This window comes from Patiria miniata, unplaced genomic scaffold, assembly GCF_015706575.1.
Source record: "Patiria miniata isolate m_02_andy unplaced genomic scaffold, ASM1570657v1 HiC_scaffold_5, whole genome shotgun sequence".
In the NCBI taxonomy this organism is placed as follows: domain Eukaryota; kingdom Metazoa; phylum Echinodermata; class Asteroidea; order Valvatida; family Asterinidae; genus Patiria; species Patiria miniata.
The window spans coordinates 28,197,522-28,211,831 of record NW_024037072.1 but is presented as its reverse complement, the minus strand read 5'-3'; the positions used below and the strand labels follow the sequence as shown (position 1 = coordinate 28,211,831).

The 14,310-nt window shown below is 39.2% G+C and overlaps 1 protein-coding gene across 1 annotated transcript; it reads left to right on the top strand.

Moving 5' to 3' along the window:
* Positions 1 to 1,877: 1,877 nt before the first annotated feature.
* On the top strand, positions 1,878 to 11,791 carry LOC119741521. Its single transcript, XM_038217306.1, has 3 exons — positions 1,878 to 1,994; positions 6,987 to 7,132; positions 9,843 to 11,791. Exons 2-3 carry the CDS (start codon positions 7,049 to 7,051, stop codon positions 11,130 to 11,132), a joined length of 1,374 nt encoding a protein of 457 aa, XP_038073234.1. The 5' UTR covers positions 1,878 to 1,994; positions 6,987 to 7,048; the 3' UTR covers positions 11,133 to 11,791.
* Positions 11,792 to 14,310: the final 2,519 nt, after the last annotated feature.

Below are 14,310 nucleotides of genomic sequence, written 5' to 3'. Positions count from 1 at the left end.
AAGAGTTCAATTGATGATAGTACATGTATATTGAGAACTGTGTTTATCGATACTCGCCTTCATCCACGAATTGGGTTAAAATATTGTTTCGTCCACATTCACACACAGTGTCTCGATACGCTATCCTGATCCTCCGCATACCATTTTATTATACTTTTGTCTGCAAACGCTTTAATCCTCATTAAACCCTTATCTCCACCTCATTATCGATTTGTCTATCGATCCGTGACGTCACCTCCCCACAGCCACATCCCCTCTGATGATCCTCGTCGGGGTTACCGATATGATCCTCGATGAGGATCATGATCCTCCACAAAAAACCAGGGTCAAATACGCAGTCTACACTACTTGAGTCATCATACAATATCGTGCGGAGAAAAAGCTATCACGGGTAACCGACCTCGATGCATACAAAAGAAACCAATGATGCATGCATACCATCGTATAGCGCTGTTGTAAAACGTAAAAAAACAAAACCGTGTGTATTGTTGAAGTGGACGTGAAATTATTTAGAAGGCATTGAAAGTATTCTTTTTAGAGACCTTCACCTGCACCGGTGGCTGTGCATAGAGCATGTGGGGCTTTTTACAAAGTTTATCTGTTAATAGTCAGGTGGCATATGGTCGGAATCGTGACCGACTGGTCCAAAGCACCAAACTTGGCAGATAGATTCTTATAGCCCTAGAGAAGATATTTAGAAGGGGTGACACCTGAAATTCTTTTGGGAAGGGTGCCTAATTTGCATAAATCGTTAATCCCTGCCGTGTAATATATTTATTCCCATATTTGGGTATATTTTAATTTTTTTATTTTTTTGAAAAGTGTATTTTGGTGATTCTACTTGCATATTCTTACTTCAATAACATTTTGTAAAACATATAAGTGACTGAATAATTAGGAGGACATAGTAAAGAACCACAATTGCTACTATTTTACCCTAAAGTTACGCGCATTTACCTTTTCCTCAGATATCATCAACTAGTCTAGCCAAACGTGGGTATTGATGAGCTTCAAATTAACAAAGTTACTTACTGGCATAGTTACCCTAACAAAAATAAGTGGGAAATCAAGTGAAAATTGATAACATTTTGATGCTTAGCCCAAAAGACCAAAAAAGGGGAGACAATGTGGTGTCCGTAAATTGGGCTAGTACGGGAAGGGTAACGTGGGAACTTAAACAAGTTCAACAAAATCCCCCTAAATAAGAGATTATTGTTGTTTACAATAATTTTGTCTACGCCAAAACGTTTTCTCAACAATAATTAGGGGAATTTTCTTGAACTTGTTCCAGTGTTCCATGTTAGGCAACCATTCACCTACTTGTTAGCCTAATTTATGGACACCTCGTTTTTCCCCAGTTTTTGTTTTCTGGGCTTAATATCACAATGTTATCATAGTTCACATGATTTTGCATAAGGTTTTAATAGGGTAGCTGTACCAGTAAGCTACTTGGTGAATTTGAAGTTCATCAATGCTAATGTTTGGCAAGACTAATTGATGATATCTGGAGACAAGGTAAATGCGCGCAATTTTAGGTCATAATAGTAGCCATTTTGGATCGTTACTATGTCCTCATAATTATTCAGTCACTTATATGCTTTGGAAAATGTTATTTAAGTAAAGATAAGTAAGTAGAATCCCCAAAATACACTTTTCCAAAAAATAAAAAAATGGAAATATACCCAAATATGGGAATAAATATATTACACGTCAGGGATTAACGATTTATGCAAATAAGGCACCCTTCCCAAAATAATTTCAGGTGTCACCCCTTCTAAATATCTTCTCTAGGGCTATAAGAATCTATCTGCCAAGTTTGGTGCTTTGGACCAGTCGGTCACGATCTTGACGAAAATTAGATCTAAGCCACCTGACTATAAAGAGAGATTAATTCAAAGCGTATAGATTGGGTTATTTGCAGTGGAAACAAGTCGAAGACGAGGCATCAAATTTAATGTGGCTAGACGACAGACAGTGCAGCGTGGGTGAAAATGGTAAGTTCGTGTGTTTTCGACACCAAGTACCCATCGGCCATACGGTAATCGCGGTAACAGGTCATCTCGTACCTTGGGCAACTCGTACCTTGGACAACTCGTACCTTCAACTCGACGTCATTATACCGAGTCGTACCTTGGACAACTCGTACCTTCGGCAAGTCGTACCTTCAGTTAAGACGACTCGTACCATCACGCGTAAGTCAAGTCGTACCGTCAGTCAGGATAATGATCCGAGGCTGAATAAAGTGGACCGTAACTCATTGAAAGTGGACTGCTTATTAAAATAAAAGCGAATATCTTTTTGGTATGGGCTCTCTTTCCCCCCAAAAGAGGAATTTATTTTTAGTTTAATAAAGCTCGCCCTGGAAACAGGAAGTTAAGGTGGTTAGGCTGTATTGCATAATTAAAGCACATCAAATCCGCATCTGAAGTTTCTCCACTGTAAAATTCAATAGATGAGCGACGCTTCTATAGATGAGAAAGAAAAGAAAGAAAATGTAATGATTTAAATTTAGATAACAATTTAAATTCATACACTAAAAGAATAAACTAAAAGAATAAACTGTCGATGTCATCTGGTCCTTGCCAAATCCAGAACCTAAAAAGAAAAAAAAAAAGTATATTAAAATTTATTTCACAAGTTATCTTAGCTACCGAATCAAACGTTGAATATGCACAAGGAATGTACAAGTACATGTAATTCCATTAAAAACAGAATGGCGATGCCGCGCGCGCCGCGCAGGCCGGCCGCTTCCGAGTCACCGGCATCGGTACCGCGCACGACCGACCGCTGCTCGCGCCCTCGGAGGCCGGCCCGGCAGTCAATTTCGTTGCCCTGCCATGCCTGCGGCAGGCCCAACGCGGAAAATCACGCTGCCTGGCAAAGCCATTAGATATTGAATGTGGTTCTGTGGGATAAAAATTAACTTTGGCTTGAACAGAATCGTATCGTTTCGGAGTCATGTTACGCACGTACTCTACTTTTTATTCTGATGGTACGAGTCGTCTTAATTGAAGGTACGAGTCGTCCAAGGTACGAGTTGTCCAAGGTACGAGATGTCCAAGGTACGAGTTGTCCAAGGCACGAGTTGTCCAAGGTACGAGTTGCCCAAGGTACGAGTTGACTCGAAAGCGGCCATACATACGCCAATTCGAATTGTACATATACTATTTAAAGCCTATCATTGTTTTGTCTATGTTGTGCCCATTCTTGAAAATCACGCATTCTCGAGAATGGGCGCGCATTCTTAAGAATGAGCGCCCATTCTTAAGAACGAGCACGCGTTCTTAAGAATGAGCGCTCATTCTTAAGATTGGGTGGGAATATCACGTGCACAATTTATGAATTTTGCCCAGTCTTAACAAACATTGCACGACATAATTATGTTAAATGAATTGTATAGCGGTTAAAAGGGAAACAATTCATATAAAGAGGAAAGAAAATGTTCTATGCTTCTGTACTCGTATAACTACGATAATTTGAATCATATTAAACCTGTTATTATTGCTTTTTCCTGCCTACTTATGGGAAGTTTTGTAATAACGGAGGACTGGGAACTAGTCTGGGAAGTGCTTTGTTTAGGCTAGACAAGTACAAGTCCCTGTATGTATCATATGCATGCCACGAAAAAAAACGATGTCCAGAAGCTGCCAAAATTGCTCTTTTGACTAGATAGAATCCAGCTCTGCGACGTTATGGTGGGGTGTGAACAATAAATTGGTGGCAATTTAAATGGGAAATAGCATTAGCACTATGGTATGTCGCAGTATTCATTCTCATTCTTCACATTCTTCATTCTTACGTCCCCCCCCCCCTCTTTTATTATCCCAAAAATCTGAATTCTTTCTTATTTATTCTTATTTTTTTCCCCTGCCCCTCCCCCAATACGCGTATACTTTTCATATCCACTCTACATGTACTTTTCAGCGCCTTGCGTTGCAACAGTATAATTATTAAGAATCAGTGAACGAGGATTCAGCTAGACTTGCCAAGCGCAGCCGGTGCTCGGCATTGACAAGACCGTTATCTTGTCGCGCATTCTCAAGAATGTGCGCTCAATCTGGAAGAGTTATTTTTTGCCAAGATTGAGCAAGGATCCAGTTGCACATTCTCAAGAATGTGCACACCCATTCTCGAGAATGCGTGATTTTCAAGAATGGGCACAACATCTATATGAAAGTCGAGTGTAGTTTCAGTGTTTTCTAACAAAATTGGAAATGTTTCTCTCAATCTAAATTCTTATCCTAAAGTAATTACTTAGTGAGTTTAAATGTCCCAGATTCAAGTCATTTCAACATTTTTCGGGAAAGATTCCCAATCAATGAATCATGTAATCCCATATCTGACCATCGCTTATTTTTCCATGGCTTCACTCCTTCAGTGACCCAACGGCGATCGTGAAGTGTAGGGCCCCTGTTTTGTTTCGATCAAATTTGCATCAAAAATGTTTTTTTATTGCTCAAAAATCACCTTTTGTCCTTTGGCTTTACAATAAAAAACAGACTTTTCTCAATTCTAATGACACTCGTTTTGCAATTTTGAACAGATTCTTGGGGTAGAAATCACAATTTTCCTGCGCGGTTTGTGTCTTGAGATTCAGCGCGCCGTGTGTGCTCATGGTACATTGCGCGGTGATCGCCATCTTATTTTCAGGTCGCGTGTTGTCGTCGCGCTGTCATCGTCATTTTAGCCCCAAATTTCCCTCAAAAATATTTATTGTGATTATCTTGGGAACACTGTTTTTAAAAGGTGCCCATTAATCGGTAGTCATAAATAATAGGGGGAAAAAAGCAATAAAAACATTAAGACATTTTCACTTCTTGGCTCATATTTTGAAATTTATTTGAATACTTAGACAGTCAGTGAGAAAAATACAAAACAAACCAGCTCGTTTGGAAACGCAATGCAAAGAATGAAACCATTGAGTGAAAGGGAAAAATCTTTAACTGTAGCCTATTGATTTCATCTCCCCTTTGGAGCCCTCTATCTTTTTAAACGTGGACTAGAGAGACTGGCAGCAAGTCTAGTCCACCGTGGCGGTCTAGTGAGTTGGCCATCTCTGTTCGTTACTCTGTGTGATCACTCGGTCTCAGCGTAGTTTTACTTGACCCATCTACCGAAAATTCCTTAACACCTGAGATTTTATTTTTTGGGCCCTTCACTTCATAAATAATGATGAAAATAATCTTGTTTTCTGGCCGCACCATGCTGTTCGTGAGCGAGACAACACAGTTAGCGGATTTACAAATACGATAACGAAATTGAGATTCCTAGTTTCAGCGCACCGTATTTACAATTCCGTTGATTCGTAGTTTCGGCGCAACATGTACAGTGTACAAGCAGAAGCAGAAGGCATATTATTTGTGCCTCGTGAATAATTAAAATATAGGCCTATCACTAAATATTAATAATTAGAAAAGGTTTGCACACTGAAAAAAAACCATTGGAAGATAAAAAAAGTTCTGATCATAAATAAATATCCATTTCATTTAGAATTATACAATTCTACTTAAGATACATGTACATGTATGCTATGTTCTATCTATCTTACTTTATTAAATACCATTAAATATTACTTCAAAATATACAACTAAATATTAACAGTAAAAAAGGTTCGCACATGTACATACAATTATTATCATTTATAATTATACAAATGTACCAGACTGGGACCTTAAGTGTTCAAAACGATGAAAAATAAGATAGAAGCCAGGTTTACTCACTCTTCAGCCAACAAGTTTCTCCAAAACTGTCATTGGGCAAAGAAATGGTCCTCAGTATTTCACCAACCAAGTTTAAAGACTCAAAGTCAATTTTTAAAGGAGACTTTTCGTCAATATTTGGCAGTGGCTTTCTCAAGAGAGGGAAGTCAAGTGATTTCAAAATGAGGTTAAAGACTAGACTACATGTCCATCCATGGGCCAACTGTTTGACAAGACTGGCTTCTTCATTCAGTGTCATTAGTCTGGTGCCTGACTATGGAGAAATGTGTATAGATAGTGACCTAGTACCCGACATTCTGGATATTTCTTTTGGCATAGTCAGCAGACAGTTGTTTGATGCAGTACTGAAGCGGTGTTGGACTGGTTGTTTCATGTGCTAGTCTATTTTCTTGTATTGCATGTTTTCAATGCCTTAAGTTTTGGGACACTACGCAGTATTGAGAGTCCCAAATTTTCGGACCACAATTGTACCAGATGGGTAATAGCACTATGCTGCATTCTATTTGTCTGGCATGCACTTAAAGTATTGGAAGTTTACTTGAATGCCTGAGGGTTCTTTTATTTTTTGGGAGGAGGAGAGATGAAATCCTTAAATTGTTCAGTTTGTTTCAATGTTTTTTTCAATGAATATTTGAAATGTTTCTTGTTTCCAAAAATCAAGTGATTTTAATATAGTTGCATTGACTGACTGTCAATGAAGTTATTACAAAAAGTTTCAATACATGTACCACAAAATACACCCACATAACCGAAGTGGATTGTACTGAATCATATCCAGTAATGCCCATCATTCCCTAGCCCCACTGCAGAGATATCCAGCCCAGCAAGTGGCATCCCCACCTCCGAAAGTTTGGGCCATATCCTGTTGGGTCACTTCAAGTCATGAAAATAACGCTGTTACTGCTTCTTTACAAATGTCAGAAAAAGGGAAAGCACAAACAACCTCAACATACATGTGTACCCTCCTCAGCACAACAAGCAACTCTGGTCTCACCAATTTACACACATGTACCTCAGCGACCAACCTAGGGCACCTACAATGTACATTTATACACAACTGTACATGTACATGCACCAACCAAACTTGGCCTAGAAAATCCCTGCCCTCACCCACAAAACTCAGACTGACCCCTGCCCAGCACTCCACAGTCCCATCATGAACACAGCCTGGCAACCCCTCCCCCCAATCCATGACCCAAAATTTTTTCAATATTTTTTCTTTCATTGCATACAAAATGTTCCCTTTCTCTGTTTTTTTTTTTTTAGACAGAGCCTACACTTAAGATGGAAGTAAGGATATCATAAGACTGAACCAACCAAGCAGCATCATGGGCGGGACTCATTCCAGGTCTGAAGACCTGCGAAAGAGGGCGTTTCTGTCCTCCGGAAGCTACATTGATTCGCTTCAAGAGGTAAGATGAAAGCAAATGTAGACTCAAGCTTAAAAAGATTTCTACATGTAGCTTGACCACTTGCACACTTTTGTGGTACATGTGTGATGTTTGTCACTCGGGAAAATAACTGATACGGTGTGTGTAATCAATTGCAAACTTATTTTAAGTCAGTCAGTTGGGAGCAGTGTTTGATTTTGAAAATCGAATTATTTTTTCTTGTGATCAATGTTTTGGTCCCTACCATTGTGAGGAAATGATAGTAAATTCCTCTTTTCATGAAAGTGACAGCATACTAGGCGCAATGATATCACGCGGAAAATTCACAGGATGATCCTATTATGTGCTATTATTAGGATATATTTCATAATATTTGGCAGTTTCAGTTTTGAACGTTTGCATTGCTGTGGATTAAATTTGAATATTCTTATTACTAGACACCTTGGAGTAACAAGCTTTTGTATAGGATGTTGTTTTCGGTATTTGTATGTCTAGTACACACCATAGGATCACTTCAAGAGCTGAATAACAGCAGGGAAGGAAAAATCCATTGATCCTGTCCGTTTGTCAACTGAAGCGACAAGTCATTGGTCCTCCTGGTATAAAACCTTGGTGTTTTTTGTTTTGCACACCTGTATTCTAAAAACATATACTGGTTACATATTTATCTGATCAAATCTGCTTTCCTTGAAAGTTGAAAGCATCAACTGCGTTAGCAGACAGAATGGCCATTTGAAGCTTTCATGCTGCCAAAAATAGATGAAGGCGCAATAAGGGGAAAAAACGCATGTGGAGAAAGGATGGGTGTCTGCAGAACTCAAATAAATGTTTTGCTCCAATGGTTCACATTCAGGAGCTAGATCTGTAAGCACATTGTAAATGTACATGTACCTCCTGTATTATTGTCTCTAGGAATAAAGGCAGGCCCCCAAAAATCCACAGATATCAGTTGGAGCTTGTTGTGTAACGTTTGCTACTGGCACATGTAGTTCTTTTCTGCGTATAAATGTACATGTATAGTTTGCATTAAGTGCTGTGGACAGAACGGTAGCACATCTGTTTCATGTCTACATGGTTCTGCATACCTAATGATTGTTGTGCATGCACAGAGTGAGCCTGAAATCTGAACATTGGAAGCAATGAATTAGGTTTGTGTGTTTTCAAACTGCTTTTTCTAGTGCTTTGCACAAGAATGAGCAAAACATGTGCTTGTACATTGACATGCGTACACTGTACATGTACATTATACCACAAGTACATGTTATGTATGCGTGTACTTTGAACACAACACTGCGTGATTTCTTGAACAAAATTCTACTGTCTAACAATACCAGCCATACGCATGTAATTTATGAACGCTGTCTGTTTGTTTCGGATTTTTTTTATGATTCTATTTTGTGTGTTATGACCCCTAAACTAGTTTCGGTCCATTGTGAATTGAATGCCCCCATCACAAGCATACCTTTGTTGGCAGTGTAACACAGGTTGAACAGAGCTTCAGTTGTATAAAAAAAACATCGGCAAAATGAAGGATTTTATTCGCAACAAATTATTTGTCTTTGTGCACAGGAATTTCTTCCAAATTGAAGAATAGGTATCTCTCTGTGAACTTTAGCTGGGAAAAACAGAACAAATCCTTTTGAACATACATGTATACATGTACATACATGTATCATTTTGAAGTGAAAGACTCTCAAAGAAAATGGAAACTACATGTATTCATATTTTGTTTTAAATTTTATTTCAAATTCCTACTGAGAAATAGAACTTTAACCCTCACTTGTATGATTGTTACGTAAATTGTACATGGTTCAAAATGTGACATTCCCTGTCTATGTTGCCTTGATACTTTGTAGTGTGCCATTCAAGTACAATTACATGCAAAAATTACTTAAGCGACTTTTTATATGTTGGGTAGGTAGTCTGCTATTCATAACCACTCTTGGAAGATGACTGCATTGAGGACTGCATCCTGAATTATAAAATCATACTGTAGATGTCAGATGTAACAGGGACAGGGAAAAAAAGTGGACCCCACATTTATAGGTTGACCCATACATAAATGTACATTTGCACCATGATTGTTGTTTTAGTTAAAGATAATATACATCATTTGCTTTTGCTGTAATTTTCAGAAATGGATGGAATTGGGGGGTTGGAAATATAAAGCAAATATAGTTACACTGACTTTTTTGAGGTTTTGGGTTTGAAAATGCTATAAAAACCAAGAAAAACGATCATTTTCCTGTAGTCTGGTTCCCTGACTCCATATAAGAAGAAACAGAGCAGTTTACATACATTGGGGAATTGTAAGGTCAGGGAACCAGTCTAGCTGGCTCGTACCCGTTCATAGGTTTGTAATCGATTGCAAACAAATGCAATGGTCAATTGGGGCCAGTATTTAAAAAAAAAGGCAGTTGTTTCCAACGCTGATCGGCCGATCAGCGTTGGAAATTGATACAAAAATACCACTTTTCTTGAAAATGACAGTATACCAAGTGCCATAATTTTACAGGATGCTTTAGACTGTCATTTACCAACATCCTATTAAGGTATTTCGCAAAAACTTGGTAGTTTTATTTTTCGATGTTTGCAAATGTTGTATATTCCCTTTAAGTTGTTGCTTCAAGGTTATGTGGATTGTCGCAGAATAAAGCTTGATACATGTCCCTTAACTCGGTGGTTTCTGTACAAGTTCAGTAAACTTGTTTGTCTCTTATTTTCTTCGCAGATTCCAGGATACTTCACCAGAACTCAACAGACGATTGACTTCCTTGGGGAGGATCTGTCATCAGAGCCCCGTATTGAGATGTCCTACACCGGGCCCCCCTCTCACCTCCAGCATTCAAGGGATGTTCACCCCTTCCTGGACCGCTTTGGGCCCGACTTTCACCCACGGGAGAGGATTGTGGATCGCAGTCACAATGCCGATGCACCATCCAGCATGCTGCCCTCGACCGAGTCGGCCAGGGAGTTGCGTGAGATTGAGGTACGAGAAACGATGGCCAATCTCAAGATGCAGGTCAAGGAAACACTGGCCAAGAAACGAGACCAGTCAGTTGTGCAGTCACCAGAAGACCAGGCAGATTCTGCACTGCCAACAGACGAGCAGAACACATTGGAGTTTTTGGACTCCATAATCAATGAGAGTATGGATATAGACCTTGGCGATGATGTCGATGATAATGAGCCAGAGAAGGAGTCAGACTCCGAGGCAAATTGGATTATGAGAGATAAAAGCAAGACGCCATTGCCTGGGCTTATGCACAGCACGGTACCATCGGTTCCCGATGACCACACTGTCAGCCCTAGGCAGTCAGACTCTAGGCCCGCTAGTGGCTTCTTCCGCAATAGCATGTACCTTCCAGACACCGATCCGATCCATTCTGCAAGCAGTACCACTACCAAGCAGCCTCCACCGCCCACCAAACCAAAGCCAGCCAACCGACGCTCACGGATTATCTCAGCAGTGGAGGACCTTCCACCAAGGGATTACCCCCAAGATGATCCTGTGTCGCCTTCACTACCACTCCAATCAAATGATGCTCTGGACATAATGAGCAGCAAGGAGGGGCGCACAGGCAGCAAGAACAGCAGCAATGCCAGCACAGAAGACATGGGCATCGTTGTGGACGACGTAGCGAGTGACGAGGGAAGCAGAAACGGTGACGCTAACAACCTGTACGACACCAAGTCGCGGGTGAGGGGCGTGCGTGCCCTAGTCAGCATGTACAGCGAGGAGGCCACCTCCCCAACGGAAAAAGTTGAAAGAATTGATTTGTCGCCCAATGTCTCCTTCGTTGGAATGCAGTTGCCGGTGAGAGACTACGCGTTTTCTAACAACAACAACAGTAACACTGAGAAATTCGGTGGAGACAAGGTGGACGTGACAGGGAAGGGCGAGAGGTTTGGAACAATATCCTCCGAGGATTCAGCATTAGGAGACAGTAACAGAGATCCAGTGGAGGATGCTGTGTTGGGAGTCATACATTCTGAGCTTGAAAAGCTCAGAATAAAATGAGATTTTCACATTCCATTCAAATAGCATAAAGTATTATCATAGTATGTACATGTTCATTATTTATCCATAAAGTCAGAATTTTATTTGATATACCAAAAGATATTCTTGTTGTTGGGTAGTTATTTTCTGCTTAGAGCATAATCACATGGAGTCACATGCTGACTTAAGATAATAAAAACTGCCATATTATCTCATTTACATACATGTACTAAGTACATGAACAACACATCCCAAAATACCTGCAACTTTTTTTGCAAGGCTGTAGCCTCGGTGCGGAAACACGTATCGGCATTATTAGAGCTTGGAATCTTATGTTTATCCCTGGCAAGTATTGGTTTGATATTCAAAAGAGTTTTTAAATTATTCATGTTCAAATAAAGGCATGTCAAAACAAACTAACCGATTTCAAGGGAAATCGATGATGCGCGGTACATCAGATGATCAGATGGACGAACTCTAGATATTCAACAAGCTGTTGAAATAGCAACAACAAAAATAGTTGATTTATATTAAAACACATTGCATTTGAAACGAAGAACAACAATGTGAATGTATTTAAGGTGTACATTGTAGTCTACGTGGATCAGAAAGAATCGGAAACAAAGAAAGTATAAGGCAACGAGATTGTCACATCATGAATTTGATGAAGCATTTCCATGTACATGTATGCATGACATGAATGTGCATGAGTGATTTTCCTTTCAAATCAGTTGAGTTTGTTTTTGACATGCCTTTATTTGAACACGAATAATTTCAAAACCCTTGTGAAAATCAAACCAATACTCGCCGGGGATAAAGTTAAGATTCCAAGCTTTAAAATGGTATAAAGATAATGGCGGTACGTGTGTCCGCGGCGATGCTAGAGCCTCGCAAAAAAAAGTTGCGGATATTTTGGGACGCGATGCGGTTCAGCACATATCCAAAATGCATGTCATCCCTCATTCACAAACATGAAGTCTTTTTGCCATAACAAACACAGCAATATAAAAACGATTGTGAGGGTCCCTCAAGCACATAATTGTACCTACATGTATGTAACAGTTGATTCAATAGAGCTGTTGTCAACCATGTGCTGGTTTCGCACGATTTTGATGTGGGGAATTTCTGATTGAGTATTAATTGAGTTGTCCTCTATTTGGCCATTTTACTGTCAAAGGCAGCATACTATGTACAAAATGTACATACATTGTACATGTACCGGTATGTACATTACAATTGTGTTTATTATTCCTTGCATACATTGAGCCCAAGTAATAAAGAAGTTTGACTACCTGGAGTTTGATCAAGATTTCACGGTTGACAGGACAAACATCTATTCGAAAAAAAAGTGCACTTTTCAACATTAAAACAAACACTAACAGGGTTTTTTTCACAAATGTATCTACCTGTTTCACATACGTTTGCAATTGAGCATCAGTCTTGCCACTTGTTCTGCATTTCTATATGGTTCTGTAAATCTAAAAACATTCTTCTACAGACTACACTTTGTATTTTTTTTTTCGTTTTTGAGTTAAACGGATGTAACAACACCTGCTCCAACTTGTTTTTAATTTTACAAATTAAATTCATCCATGAGCATCCATTCCCAAGTTTTGGTGTTCAAGAAAAGGGGAAGCGTAAGCTTAATGTTGAAAAGTTAGGTGGTTGTGGATATGAGCACTTCAATAGAATGTTATAAAACAATCAAATTAACTGTCAAGTTTGTATACAAAAGGTTTAACTGCAAACATACATGTTCATGTACCAGTATATTTGTGACATGAATGAAATCGCTATTACATGTATTTAAGTAATACTAAGATTTTCTCCAGATTCTTCATGTACACACTATACTGTACATTTGTGTACATGTACAATGTACATGTACATGTACATTTGAGTTCAAAACTGTACAACCAAATACCTTTGTAAAGTCTGTAAACTTACAAGTTCCTTCAAATTCCACCAGGTTTTGGAGGATCGATGTACATGTTGTACGATTTAGGGAAGCTCAACCCAGTCACTTAATAGTTAATATGGGGTCCGAAAGTTGGAAGTACAAAAGATATTGCCATTTCCATTTGGAGAATTTTTATCAAAATTGCTGGGGGAGTTTAACAAGGATAAAAGTACACATATTTGAAGGTACCGGTACGTACATGTACATGTATGTATATACATGTACCAGTAGTTAACAGAATCATGTAATTTACAGGAATAAGAAAATGGTTAAACAGATTTTGTTTTCAATTTTAAATTTGTGGTGGGGTCCATGTCCTTGTAGTATTAAGCAGTACATGTACATGATTGTCAACCATTGTCGTATACATGTACGGTGGTTAAAAGTACAATGTATTTATATATTTTTATATTCTGTTTTACATCTAGACATTATTCATGCTTGTACAAAAGTGTAGTGTATTCTTTATTCCTTATACAGTATTTTTAGACTAAATACAAAGTATATTATATACCTGTATTTGTTACTTCAAAACACCAGGTGCATGCAACACAACAAGGTATGGCGATGTAAACTTCTGTTTTGATCCACTTATTATACCACTCTGTGCTGTAATGACTACACCCAGTACGAGGGAATAACATTCCTGACAAATTACAACAAATATCTAAGATTTTAGCAGAAATAATGAGACACAAAAAGCACTTTCATCCTGTTAACCCTAACCGCCCTGAATCCTCCAAAATCCTTTTTGCAAATTGGAGGAATTTGCAGGATTGAGGTTACATGGCAAAAGTGCGTTGCTGATTTCGGAGTACGCACTGTGTCAAGGTCTTGGGCCGGACCTTGTGTTGTTTATGCTCAGCCGTGCATAAATTTAGCCCTTGATTATACTTGACATCCTCCGCACTGCTCCAGGATGTCGATGTCACTGCCTCTGCCTCAGCCTATTGACAGTCATAGCCGGAGGATTTTGCAGGATTCAGGCAGTGGTCACCCCTCCATGGACCATATTCAAGAAATACATGTAGGGGAGGAATTTGCAGGATTGAGGCTATATGCTATTTTTCCATGAGGCCAATTGGAGGATTTTGCAGGATTGAGGCTACATCCTAGCAAAAAGGCCTAGGGAGTTAGGGTTAATGTACGTGTGTCTTACTGGAAGTACCTACATGTACAGTATTTTGTCGTAGTTGAGTACTGTGGCTTTCTTCTACCAAAGATGTGCTAGAGCTGTGA